General features: G+C 39.3%; 1 protein-coding gene across 1 annotated transcript; it reads right to left on the minus strand.

Annotated features, from left to right (window-relative positions):
- Positions 1-4057: 4057 nt before the first annotated feature.
- On the minus strand, positions 4058-12278 carry LOC307126161 (uncharacterized protein). Its single transcript, XM_079816567.1, has 3 exons — positions 12222-12278; positions 11573-11732; positions 4058-5544 (listed from the first exon to the last, which is right to left on the minus strand). The coding sequence occupies exons 2-3, from the start codon at positions 11730-11732 to the stop codon at positions 4559-4561; spliced, it is 1146 nt and encodes a 381-aa protein (XP_079672693.1). The 5' UTR covers positions 12222-12278; the 3' UTR covers positions 4058-4558.
- Between the last annotated feature and the right edge of the window lie 314 nt (positions 12279-12592).

The raw sequence follows: 12592 nt of genomic DNA on the forward strand, positions 1-12592 counted from the left end.
TGTATGAAAATATATATTTGTGTATGCAATACTATTTTGATTTACACTTGTTTGACTGCCAGTAAAATGTTTTTTTTTTTATGACTTTAAACTATTAATAGTAGTTTTCTATTCAAAACAATTAAACTTTATTTCATTTGTTTTCACTCCAGTTAAAGCTCAGTTTACTTATACTTTTTATTTCAACCAATTAAGATCCATAACAAATATTGATAAATAACATCTTTTTGATTTGATGTTGCTTTATATTGAATTATGTAAAAAAAAAAAATTTAATTACAGTTCAAAACACATTCTAGGGGTTTAATGACACCCTCATTTCCAATTCAGAATTCAAAACATATCCCACTATTGAACACACAATACAATATTGCAATACTTCAAAATATATGGTAAAAGGTTAAACATGTACTGTTGATTAAATGCTACATTTTGTATTACATTAGGAATAAGGTATGGACCGGATGCTGGTAAGCAAACTCACAGGACAATGCTGACACCAGAATAAAATAATCACGATTCTAAAGCATATTATATGTAGTACTCTGTAAACTCGATTTTTTTTGTAAATTTCCAAAGATTTTTTTTTTTTTTGTGCTTTTTATGAGTTTTATTGGATTTTGACATGCTTCAAAGCCTGTGACGATGAGAGACCGGACCACAAGCACGTAAATCGGTAGCCTATGGTTAAATATTTATCATTAAGTTGCAACTATTGTTTATTATGTTAGATGTAACTGTTACAATATATTTTAAACATTTATACATTTACATCCATGTCTTTATTTAAGTACTTATTTTTATTCAACTCACATAATCTCAGATGCATTGTACTTTTTATGACATGCCAGCCGTCGACCGATTCAGCCCCGCAAACCTGCGGACAGTGGAAATATGAACTCATCCCAGATGAAGATGATGTCCCGCTGGCACAGGCCTGGTCTCTCTTGTGCATTATTCCCCATCCCGGTCCAGCTCCACCAGCGTCTCCCGCTCAGCTCAATTAAAGTGTACATACAAATGTTTTCTTCTGGTTTAGCTGTTAGTTTAAATTTCTGTTGTTTCTGATGTTAAACTTAAGTTATACTGTAGGCCTATGAATAGTTGTAAAAAGTAGCCTTCTTTATAGACCAATTTATTTTCATTTACACATTTAAATTTACATGACAAGAAAATATATGTATGAACATATGAATTTGTTTAATGTACAAATTATAACTTGCATTACAAAAATAAACAATGTACAGAACAACCACTTCTCTTTTATTTAGCCTATACACATTTCAAGTTAATGAAAATGAACAATAGACCGCAATTACTTTGTTTCATTTACAAAAAAAAAATATAGAGAAATTGTTCTGTGCATCCCGGCCACGACTTTACATTCAGCCTTTGGAGAAGCTTTCGGTAGCCTAATGGACCGTCGTCAGTGAGCGACATTTATTCATTCATATAAAATACTTTATTTTGCAGTACAGCTAGTAAAGTCAGCAGTTTTCGTTTATTTGCATTTTGACTTATAGTTTTGAGTGACAGATGTCGCATTTGATTTAGCCTATTTTTGTCTGTGATATTTTTTAGCTACGGTGTTGAACGTATGATAAGAAAAATAAATAAATGATTGCATGGCCAACATAGCCTTTACATAGCCTAACATTACTTTTGTTATCCCCAGTCTCTTTCTGTAGGGGCACGGAGTGAATTTGAAGCGCGAGCGGGAGGGTGCGGTGCGGAATAGATCCTATTGTGGGAGTGGGATGAAAAAACAGCCCTGCGCAGATCTAATTTGTATTTAAAGAAAGTGCAGAAATAAGAGATAAAAGAAAATATAAAGAAAGGGGAGAGAATGGACTGATTCCTCTTCTTGAGAGAATGATTGAGAAATAAATAACATTTATGCAAGTTAAAATTGGGAAATTAAAGTTTTGCCAGGTTGCTCAGGGCAGGGAACTGGGGACTGTGCGAATGCACTAAACGTTTTGTTTACTTCAAGTTCAAGCGGTTGCGCTGTTGTGTTCAATAGTATTCAGGCTAGACTTGCCGACCTCTACCGTCTTTCACTGGAAAATTTAAGAAATCTGATCGAGTGCCGCGGGAATGCGGACCAGTCAAATCCTGTAGTCACCAGTGTGCTATGAATTCTGGGATAGGGTAGGGTGCGAATCTGAGGGAAGGTTCCATCTGTTGTACCCTTCCTTTGCCTGAGAAACGGAGGGCGCATTTTGAAGTCACTTTTGACTTGCGGCAGCCTTCGTCGCGCCGCTGTGACGCAATCGCACTTCAAATGTGGCCTTCAGAGGTGCAGCCTTCACATTGGGACAGCCTTCATAGTGCCGCTCTGACGCATTTGTAGGGCTGGGCACCGAACGGCGATACTTTTATGGTATCGAACGAAAAACTCAGATACTATGAGTATTGAAAAATTATTTATCTTTTGGTGCCAAATTTTGGTTCCAAAAGCCAAGCGGCTTTTATACACTTATAAAAGTGGATGCCGAGTCAGCAAAGTGCAACATATATACGATAAGTATTGCAACCAAAGGCGCAAAAGGAAAACTTTCTGTGAGACGCAAGTTCACAAACAGCGCGAGTGAATCACCGCGTGCGCGCACTCTATCTCTCCAATTCAAAATGCTCAAATGGCTTCACATCAGCGCATCGCATCTGCACTAAAATCGAGCAGCTGCACATTTGACAAAGGATTTGCCACTTGCACAGTCAAGGCAGTGTTGCATCGTCACTAAAGTTTATAATTTGCATTCATTTTTTTATTTGCCAGTGTTTCCAAACGCTCAGCGCACACACACACACACACAGGCCATATCACAAAAAGCTTGCGATTACAAATTGCGCTGAAATGGTCAAATACACATTTACATTTACATTAATGCATTTGGCAGACGCTTTTATCCAAAGCGACTTACATTGCATTCAAGGTACACATTTTACATTTTGTCAATTCTTGCTTTCCCTGGGAATCGAACCCATGACCTTGGCGTTGCTAGCGCCATGCTCTACTGTTTGAGCTATAGGAAAGCTATACAACACACAAATGTATGTACTAAATTACCGTCTTGACGAGTATGCACGTAAACCCCGACGTGACTCGCGAGTGAACATTTGTGCAACTGCATGTAACCATATCCATGTTCACTCTTAAAGTCGAATAAACTGCTGCTGTCTCTGATTTTCTCTTTGTCTTGTGTTGTTTAATTAACCTTTATGACACTCACTGCTCTTGAATGCCTAACTTTTGCAACCTTAAGTGTAAGGATTAATCTAATTTAATTTATTCAGGGAAGACCAATATTAATTTACATTTGATTTCTTTTTAAATGTCTTTAGTATTTCTTACCTCAATACTAATTTTAGACCTACCTGAAAATTTGTCTTTAAAAACAAAAATGCACTGCATGATAAAATATTTAGGTGTGATAATTATATACATTTATATGACAAGAGTCACCTAAGGGGGGATTCCCCCATTGTCAGAAATAAAATTCAGGCCCTGAATGAATGTCTGTAAAATTCCCTATAATTAATTTACATGATAAAAAGAAGGCTTCAAATAGATGAAGACGGTGATCGTATCGGCAGATGCTGCTTCCTGTGATCGACGATCGGCTCCAAAAATCCTGATCGGAGCACCCTTACAAAAAGCACAACCAGTTTTATTAATAATGTTATCCTGAGTGAGAAGTGTTACCAGAATTTGTTTTAATTAAGTTTTGTGTTTAATGTATTTTTGTTGAAGTTGAAATGGATTTTAAAATGTATTGTATCGAAAAAAGTATCGTTAGGAACCGGTCTCGAAACTGAGGTCTCGAAATTGGCACCGGATAGAAAGATTTTGAACAATACCCAGCCCTACGCATTCACACTTCAAATGTGGCCCTCGAAGTGCGCGCCCTTCACTTTGGGACAAAGCTACAGTGTATGGCTGTGTCCGAAAACCTAGGCAGCTGACTCGTTTCCTTGCTGCCTTATCAGACAATGACTTGTAAGGCAGCGTTTGTGCATGAAGGCACCTCACAAAACTGATTTCAGACAGACTTCTAAGGCAGTGTAACAGTTTAATGATCAACTACATTGGTCATTTCTCGCTAGAAATTACATCAGAAGTGGAAAATATTGGTCAAAAAAACGTACATTTACACACAAAGTGACCAGCAAACACAACTTTCAGAATGTTTCTTTTTATAGCTCAACTGTCACAGAATGGAACACACAGGATTGTGGGATATCAAAGGCAGTGAAGGATACATGTATGCTGCCTTCAAAACTCGATCAGATGAAGGTATCCCAGGAGATAGGAAGTGAAGCTAACATTAGATTCGGACGTGCCTTAATGCCTTCCTACCTTGAAATGTCTCCTCTGAAGGCAGCATTTTCCAGTTTTCGGACACAGCCTATATATCTGTGTGTACCAGTTCCAGATTGTAGAGGTAGCTCCTTGTTTAGCTATAAACTCCTCATCTTCACCTAAGCCTTGTTTTTGCTCTGCACGTGAGATGCTGGTTTTACCGGTATGTCGCAAATGATAAGATATTGCCCTTCCCTATTGTGAAGCTCTTTTCTCTCCCGTGTGAACTCTCAAGTGTTTTTCAAAGCTTCCTTTTCGTGTGAAACTCTTTCCACACTGTGGGCAGGTGTAAGGCTTCTCTCCAGTGTGAACTCTCAAGTGTTGCTCAAAGCTTCCTTTTTGAGTGAAACTCTTTCCACACTGTGGGCAGGTGTAAGGCTTCTCTCCAGTGTGAATTCTCATGTGGGCTTTAAGACTCCCTGTTTGAGTGAAACTATTTCCACACTGTTGGCAGGAAAAAGGCTTCTCTCCAGAGTGAACTCTTGTATGGCCTTCAAGATGTTGTTTTCGAGTAAAACTCTTTCCACACTGCTGACAGGTGTAAGGCTTCTCGCCAGTGTGAATTCTCATGTGTTGCTCAATGTTTACTTTATGAGTGAAACTCTTTCCACACTGTTGGCAGGTGTAAGGCTTCCCTCCAGTGTGAATTCTCATGTGTTGCTCAATACTTCCTTTTTGAGTGAAATTCTTTCCACACTGTTGGCAGGTGAAAGGCTTCTCTCCACTGTGAACTCTCATGTGGGCTTTAAGATGCCCTGTTTGAGTGAAACTGTTTCCACACTGTTGGCAGGTGTAAGGTTTCTCTCCAGTGTGAATCCTCATGTGGGCTTTTAGATGCCCTTTATGAGTGAAACTCTTTCCACACTGTGGGCAGGTGTAAGGCTTCTCTCCAGTGTGAATACTTGTGTGTTTTTTATGTTTTTCTTTTTTAATAAAGCTCTTTCCACACTTTTGGCGGGTGAACGGCTTCTCTCCAGTGTGAATTTTTCTGTGGACTTTAAGGTGTTGTTTTTCATTTAAACTCTTTCCAGTCTTTTGAATGATTTTTTGTGAGGAAATCTTTTCAGTCTGTGAGCAACTAAAAGATTTTTCTCCAGTTATGAAATCCTGATGTTGCCCATACGGATCTTTCTCTTCCATTTCATGTAGTTCTCGACTCTCCACTTTCAGTGCCATCAGATCTAAAAGAGACAAAAACAAGTTAACCCCAGTTTAATGGCACAAAACAACAGACATCAAGACATTAAAACATTTGAGGCATCAAAACAAAACAAAAAATGTATGCTAGATCCTATACCCACTAAGATACAGAAAGAGGGGTTACATTTAATCTCAGAATCTTTTCCCAATATTCGTAACCATTTCCTTTCTTTAGGACAATGTTGTTAATTAAGTGGTTTAGAATATAGGGCTTTGCATTTTGGGGAAAATATCTATTTGTGGTTTTTCTGACAGATATTGCGATTCAATTTGCTTCCTGTTTGGCTACTGTTCGGATGTTCTTGCTTACTGCTCTGCACTTTGCTCTATTGCTTCTACATTTTATCTCAAAATTTTAACTTCAGCAAATCAGCACAGTGCTCAAACGACATGATAAAATTAGAAACTCCAGTGACTGGAAGATTGTTACAAAAAAAAGCTGAATCTTTTATCCGACCAGCCTCCCACTGCCATTGGCTTACATTCCGGAGAAGGGAAAGCAGGCACAGCTGCCTACATTCAAAAGGATAAGAAAATGTGTCTTCTAGTTCAAGAATCTACTTGCAATCTACAGCGCTGCTAGGATCCTGATGAGGGTGCGCAAATATGACCATATCATATTATTTATTATTATTACTTGCTGCACAAACTGCCACAGACGTTTACAAAGGAATGCAGTTCCTGAAACAAAGTTACTTGCAGAACTACCAAACCAGATGAATCACACAGCAGAACTTCATCATGGACGCCCTCAGCATACAGCCGGTGAGTCCCATGAATTTAGAGCTCCTCAACAGGCCAAAATGAGCCAAACTTGGTGCAAGAGTGCTAAAGGACAATACTTACTTTACCCTTCATTATCCTTCAGCAGTGTGTGCCAACCCACTCAACCTGAATGGCACACACACACCTGGACAGAGTATGGACGACCACCGGACTTCATTTCAGCACCTGAATGGGCATGCGGTTGACACACCCCACAAGGACAACGATAACACCACGCAGCCACAACAACCACTGCTCATGGACACACTTCCAGCTGAGCCCTGCCCACAGAGCGACTATGTCGGATTAGAACTGCTCCAAGATTTAGCACCCAAGGACGACTTTCTGGAAAACAGCCAGGGAAGCCAGGACATCATATTACTGCCTCTAGTAACACCAGAGCAACAGCCATGTTATTCCTCTCTCTAGCATCTCCGCTTCTGAGCTTCTCTGAAAAAAATGGAGGAACTGGTGTATGCTGGAACCAGACTATCACACTTGATCGCCCAGATATCAACCAAAACGTGTGGAGCCCCACAACCACCAAAGCCTATGGGCCCAGCTTGCCCTCCCCCTCCTGTGATATTTCTTTAGTCACAACACCAGGGCCCACACCCTCTTCCATCTGCTGTGGGTGAACCAAAAAAAACTGATACCAGTTCACAAGTGATGTGTGTCGGGTCCCCGCTATGTGTACCCAGTGTGCCTGTCTCTTTTTCTATTTCTGTCAGGATCACTATCGTCAAAGTGATAGACAATTAGCATACAGTGGGGCAAAAAAGTATTTAGTCAGCCACCAATTGTGCAAGTTCTCCCACTTAAAAAGATGAGAGAGGCCTGTAATTGATGTTTCCTCCCCCATGCGTCACAGTAGGTATGGTGTTCTTTGGATGCAACTCAGCATTCTTTCTCCTCAAAACACGACAAATTGAGTTTTTACCAAAAAATTCTATTTTGGTTTCATCTGACCATATGACATTCTCCCAATCCTCTTCTGGATCATCCAAATGCTCTCTAGCAAACTTCAGATGGGCCCGGACATGTACTGGCTTAAGCAGGGGGACACGTCTGGCACTGGAGGATTTGAGTCCCTGGTGGCATAGTGTGTTACTGATGGTAGCCTTTGTTACTTTGGTCCCAGCTCTGCAGGTCATTCACTAGGTCCCCCCGTGTGGTTCTGGGATTTTTGCTCACCGTTCTTGTGATAATTTTGACCCCACGGGGTGAGATCTTGCGTGGAGCCCCAGATCGAGGGAGATTATCAGTGGTCAATTGCTTCCACAGTTGATTTCTTCAACTCCAGCTACTTAGCTATTGCAGAATCAGTCTTCCCAGCCTGGTGCAGGTCTAAAATTTTGTTTCTGGTGTCCTTTGACAGCTTTTTGGTCTTGGCCATAGTGGAGTTTGGAGTCTGACTGTTTGAGGAGTGGACAGGTGTCTTTTATACTGATAACGAGTTCAAACAGGTGCGAGGAGGAGCTGGGAATGGAGGAGGGTAATTAGCTCCGGAGTACGTGATAGCAGCAGATAATACTGAAGGAGCTATATACAGTGGGTACGGAAGGTATTCAGACCCCCTTACATTTTTCACTGTTATATTGCAGCCATTTACTAAAATCATTTAGGTTCATTTTTTCTCATTAATGTACACACAGCACCCCATATTGACAGAAAAACACAATTGTTGACATTTTTGCAGATTTATTAAAAAGAAAAACTGAAATATCACATGGTCCTAAGTATTCAGACCCTTTGCTGTGACACTCATATATTTAACTCAGGGGCTGTCCATTTCTTCTGATCATCCTTGAGATGGTTCTACACCTTAATTTAATTTAGGAAAGCCACACACCTGTCTATATAAGACCTTACAGCTCACAGTGCATGTCAGAGCAAATGAGAATCATGAGGTCAAAGGAACTGCCGGAAGAGCTCAGAGACAGAATTGTGGCAAGGCACAGATCTGGCCAAGGTTACAAAAACATTTCTGCTGCACTTAAGGTTCCTAAGAACACAGTGGCCTCAATAATCCCTAAATGGAAGACTTTTGGGACGACCAGAACCCTTCCTAGAGCTGGCCGTCCGGCCAAACTGAGCTATCGGGGGAGAAGAGCCTTGGTGAGAGAGGTAAAGAAGAACCCAAAGATCACTGTGGCTGAGCTCCAGAGATGCAGTCAGGAGATGGAAGAAAGTTGTAGAAAGTCAACCATCACTGCAGCCCTCCACCAGTCTGGGCTTTATGGCAGAGTGGCCCGACGGAAGCCTCTCCTCAGTGCAAGACACATGAAAGCCTGCATGGAGTTTGCTAAAGGACTCCAAGATGGTGAGAAATAAGATTCTCTGGTCTGATGAGACCAAGATAGAACTTTTTGGCCTTAATTCTAAGCGGTATGTGTGGAGAAAACCAGGCACTGCTCATCACCTATCCAATACAGTCCCAACATTGAAGCATGGTGGTGGCAGCATCATGCTGTGGGTGTGTTTTTCAGCTGCAGGGACAGGACGACTGCTTGCAATCGAGGGAAAGATGAATACGGCCAAGTACAGGGATATCCTGGACGAAAACCTTCTCCAGAGTGCTCAAGACCTCAGACTGGGCCGAAGGTTCACCTTCCAACAAGACAATGACCCTAAGCACACAGCTAAAATAACGAAGGAGTGGCTTCACAACAACTCGTGACTGTTCTTGAATGGCCCAGCCAGAGGCCTGACTTAAACCCAATTGAGCATCTCTGGAGAGACCTGAAAATGGCTGTCCACCAACGTTTACCATCCAACCTGACAGAACTGGAGAGGATCTGCAAGGAGGAATGGCAGAGGATCCCCAAATCCAGGTGTGAAAAACTTGTTGCATCTTTCCCAAAAAGACTCATGGCTGTATTCGATCAAAAGGGTGCTTCTACTAAATACTGAGCAAAGGGTCTGAATACTTAGGACCATGTGATATTTCAGTTTTTCTTTTTTAATAAATCTGTTTTTCTGTCAATATGGGGTGCTGTGTGTAGGGCTGGGACGGATACCGCATTACCGCTGCACCGCCATCACCGCAAAAAAAAAAAAAAAAAACATTGCCCGGCACGTGTGCACGTTATGTCTAACTCCATGGATTCGTTGATTCTAATGACATGGATTGTGTTTAATGACATGTGTGTCTTATATGGATTCAAGGTTTTCTAAACAAAACTTCATTAAAAGATGGAGCAAATCCAACCTTTCGCGAGTTGGGAGCGCAATGTTCCATTATAACATTCCATTTCTATTGACTATTAGGCCTATATGCGAGAGTAGGCTACCTGTGTAATGTCTTGTAGCCTATAATTAGAATAAAATACAGGCGCATAAGCAGGACCTCAGTTTTTAATTGCATTCAATTCTCTCACGTGGTTGCGCAGCCGACAATAGCGGGAAAAAGTCATGAAAGCAGAAAAAGAACGCACCGCCCGGGTCATGGGTTTGTGTAAAACGCTGGTGACCGCTTTCTCCCATAGCTGGCAAAAAAAAACAACGGGCTTCAGAAAGAACAAACTGAGCTGGACTTGCCTCAGCACTCCTTAGTACTGGTAAGTTTTGACTCTCTTCCAACTCTGTTTGGGAAAGATTGACTACAAATAAGATGGGCCTGCGAAATTTCATTCAATATCAATAAATAATCTATTGTAGGCAATTAAATATAAGTTGGCTATGTGATTCTGAAATTCCAATTTCATTAAAAGGCTATCGAAAAAGATATCCGTCTGGAAGGCTTACAATCACAGTAGTGTGCAACACTTTTTTTAATTAAATAGCCTTCGATAAATATTTGAACCACTGAGAAGCGCACACGAGATATATAAATTAATATAAATATGTAAAAACATGTAATATAAATAATAAGTAATATACAATCATGGTAGTGAGCAGCGACACTTTGTTAAATTAAATAGCCTTCGTTAAATAGCACCACTGAGACAAAAACGAGAGATTAATTCATATAAATATGTAAAAATATGTAATATAAATAACAAATATAAATAATAATTATATACAAGTAATATACAATCACGGTAGTGTGAGCAGCGACTATTTGTTAAATTAGCCTAAATAGTCTTCGTTAAATAGCCTTGAACCACTGAAACAAAAGCGTACACCACACAAGTATGTAAATTAATATAAATATGTAAATGTTATTAAATATACAAAATAAATAATATTCATATTATATATTATATTATATATAAAAGTAGCATAATATACAATCACGGTAGTGTGTGCGAGTGATGACACTTTGTTAAATTAAATAGCCTTGAGCCTTTCGTTAAATAGTCTTCATTAACCACCGAGACAAAAGCGCACACGAGATGTAAATTGTGTAAATGTAAATTAATAGCCTGAACCGCAGGAATTTCTTGCTTTTCAACCGCGGTAAGAAAAAATCCATACCGTCCTAGCCCTAATCACAACTAATTAAAAAGCCACAAGCATGCTGCCAATATCCGCATAAGCCATTGCAACAAGCATGTTGCCAATACCCGCATAAGCCATAGCAAAAAGCATGTTGCCAATACCCGCATAAGCCATAGCAACAAGCATGTTGCCCTTACCCAGATGACCAAAACGAGTATATTGCCACTACCTACATAGGTCATAGCAAAAAGCATGTTGCCAATATCCGCATAAGCCCAACAAACATGTTGCCCTTATCCAGATGATCTAAACGAGTATATTGCCACAACCTACATAGGCCATAGCAACAAGCATGTTGCCAATATCTGCATAAGTCCATCAAGCATGTTGCTAATAACCACATAAGCCATAGCAAAAGGCATGTTGCCAATATCCGCATAAGCCCAACAAACATGTTGCCCTTATCCAGATGATCTAAACGAGTATATTGCCACTACCTACATAGGTCATAGCAAAAAGCATGTTGCCAATATCTGCATAAGTCCATCAAGCATGTTGCCAATAACCACATAAGCCATAGCAAAAGGCATGTTGCCAATACTTGAAGCTTAAGCAACACAGCATTTTTCCATGTCAATGGAAAAGCCAGGACTTTTTAAATATAACTCTGATTGTGTTCGTCCGAAAGAAGAATGTCATATACACCTAGGATGACTTGAGGGAGAGTAAATCATGGGTTAATTTTCATTTTTGGGTGAACTATCCCTTTAACACTACTTCAAACATATCACTCATTTCTGTAGAGCTGGGCATTTGAATAAGGATCAAATGACAGAGTTCAGCTTTGAGAATGAAACCAACCTGTTTGTTCCTCAGTTTCTTCATGTTTCAATGTTTCTTCAACCTTCACATCTTCACTCTCCTCTTTAATAAATGGCATCTTTGTTTGTTCCTCAGTTTCTTCATGTTTCAATGTTTCTTCAATCATCACGTCTTCACTCTCTTCTTTAATAAACGCCATCTTTAAGATAAGAATAATCACAGGAATAAAAAACACATCCAAACTAAATCAGTAGTTCAGTCACTGGTAAGAGAGTCAGTCAGAGTGAGAGTTAATAGCCTTAAATGACCTGATTAGACAACAAAAAACTCTCTAAAAACACTCTAAATTTAAGTTTATATACTAGCTTCATATTTAGACATTTTATGCTACATTTATTTATTTGTAGATTACATTTAATAGATTAATTTAATTACACTTCCGTGAGAAAATTAGCAGTTGGTTTTTGCTAAACTGATTTACAATATAGAGAGAAATGAGACGCATCTTTTCTGTTACTCATGTGTGGATGAGCTTTACTCTCACAAAATAAAGTTCATTAATGTTAGATAACGCATTATAATGTTAAGTTCAACAATCAACCCGTCATTTAATGATTCTTGTTAAAACTACAAAATTGCCTGAACAGTTTGCACTGATTTAAACACTTTAAAAGCTTAAAACACAAACCTTTCCTCAACAGATGCAGGAGTGTGGCGCAGCCTTATGACGTCACATCTCCACTCCAAAATAAAAGTCCTGATCACATGCTCAAGTCACAGATGTGTATAGACGTTCACATACAAATAATAAAACACATATCAGTTGAATTCTTGGTGAAATACATGTTTAAACGCTTGTTGGTCAATGATGTGCTAAAAATAACAATAGAATAAAGAGTTTGAACCACAGATAAAAAGTTAAAAAATAACAAATATTTTTATTTATAAGATTTTTATACGTCAATTAGGTTATACAAATTAAAGTCGTTTTATTGCTTTCTTATTTACAGAGGATGAAATAGTGTTAAGATATATGTTAAATTCTTTCAAAAAGACACG

This window comes from Gobio gobio (genome assembly GCF_949357685.1).
Source record: "Gobio gobio genome assembly, chromosome: 5".
NCBI lineage: Eukaryota > Metazoa > Chordata > Actinopteri > Cypriniformes > Gobionidae > Gobio > Gobio gobio.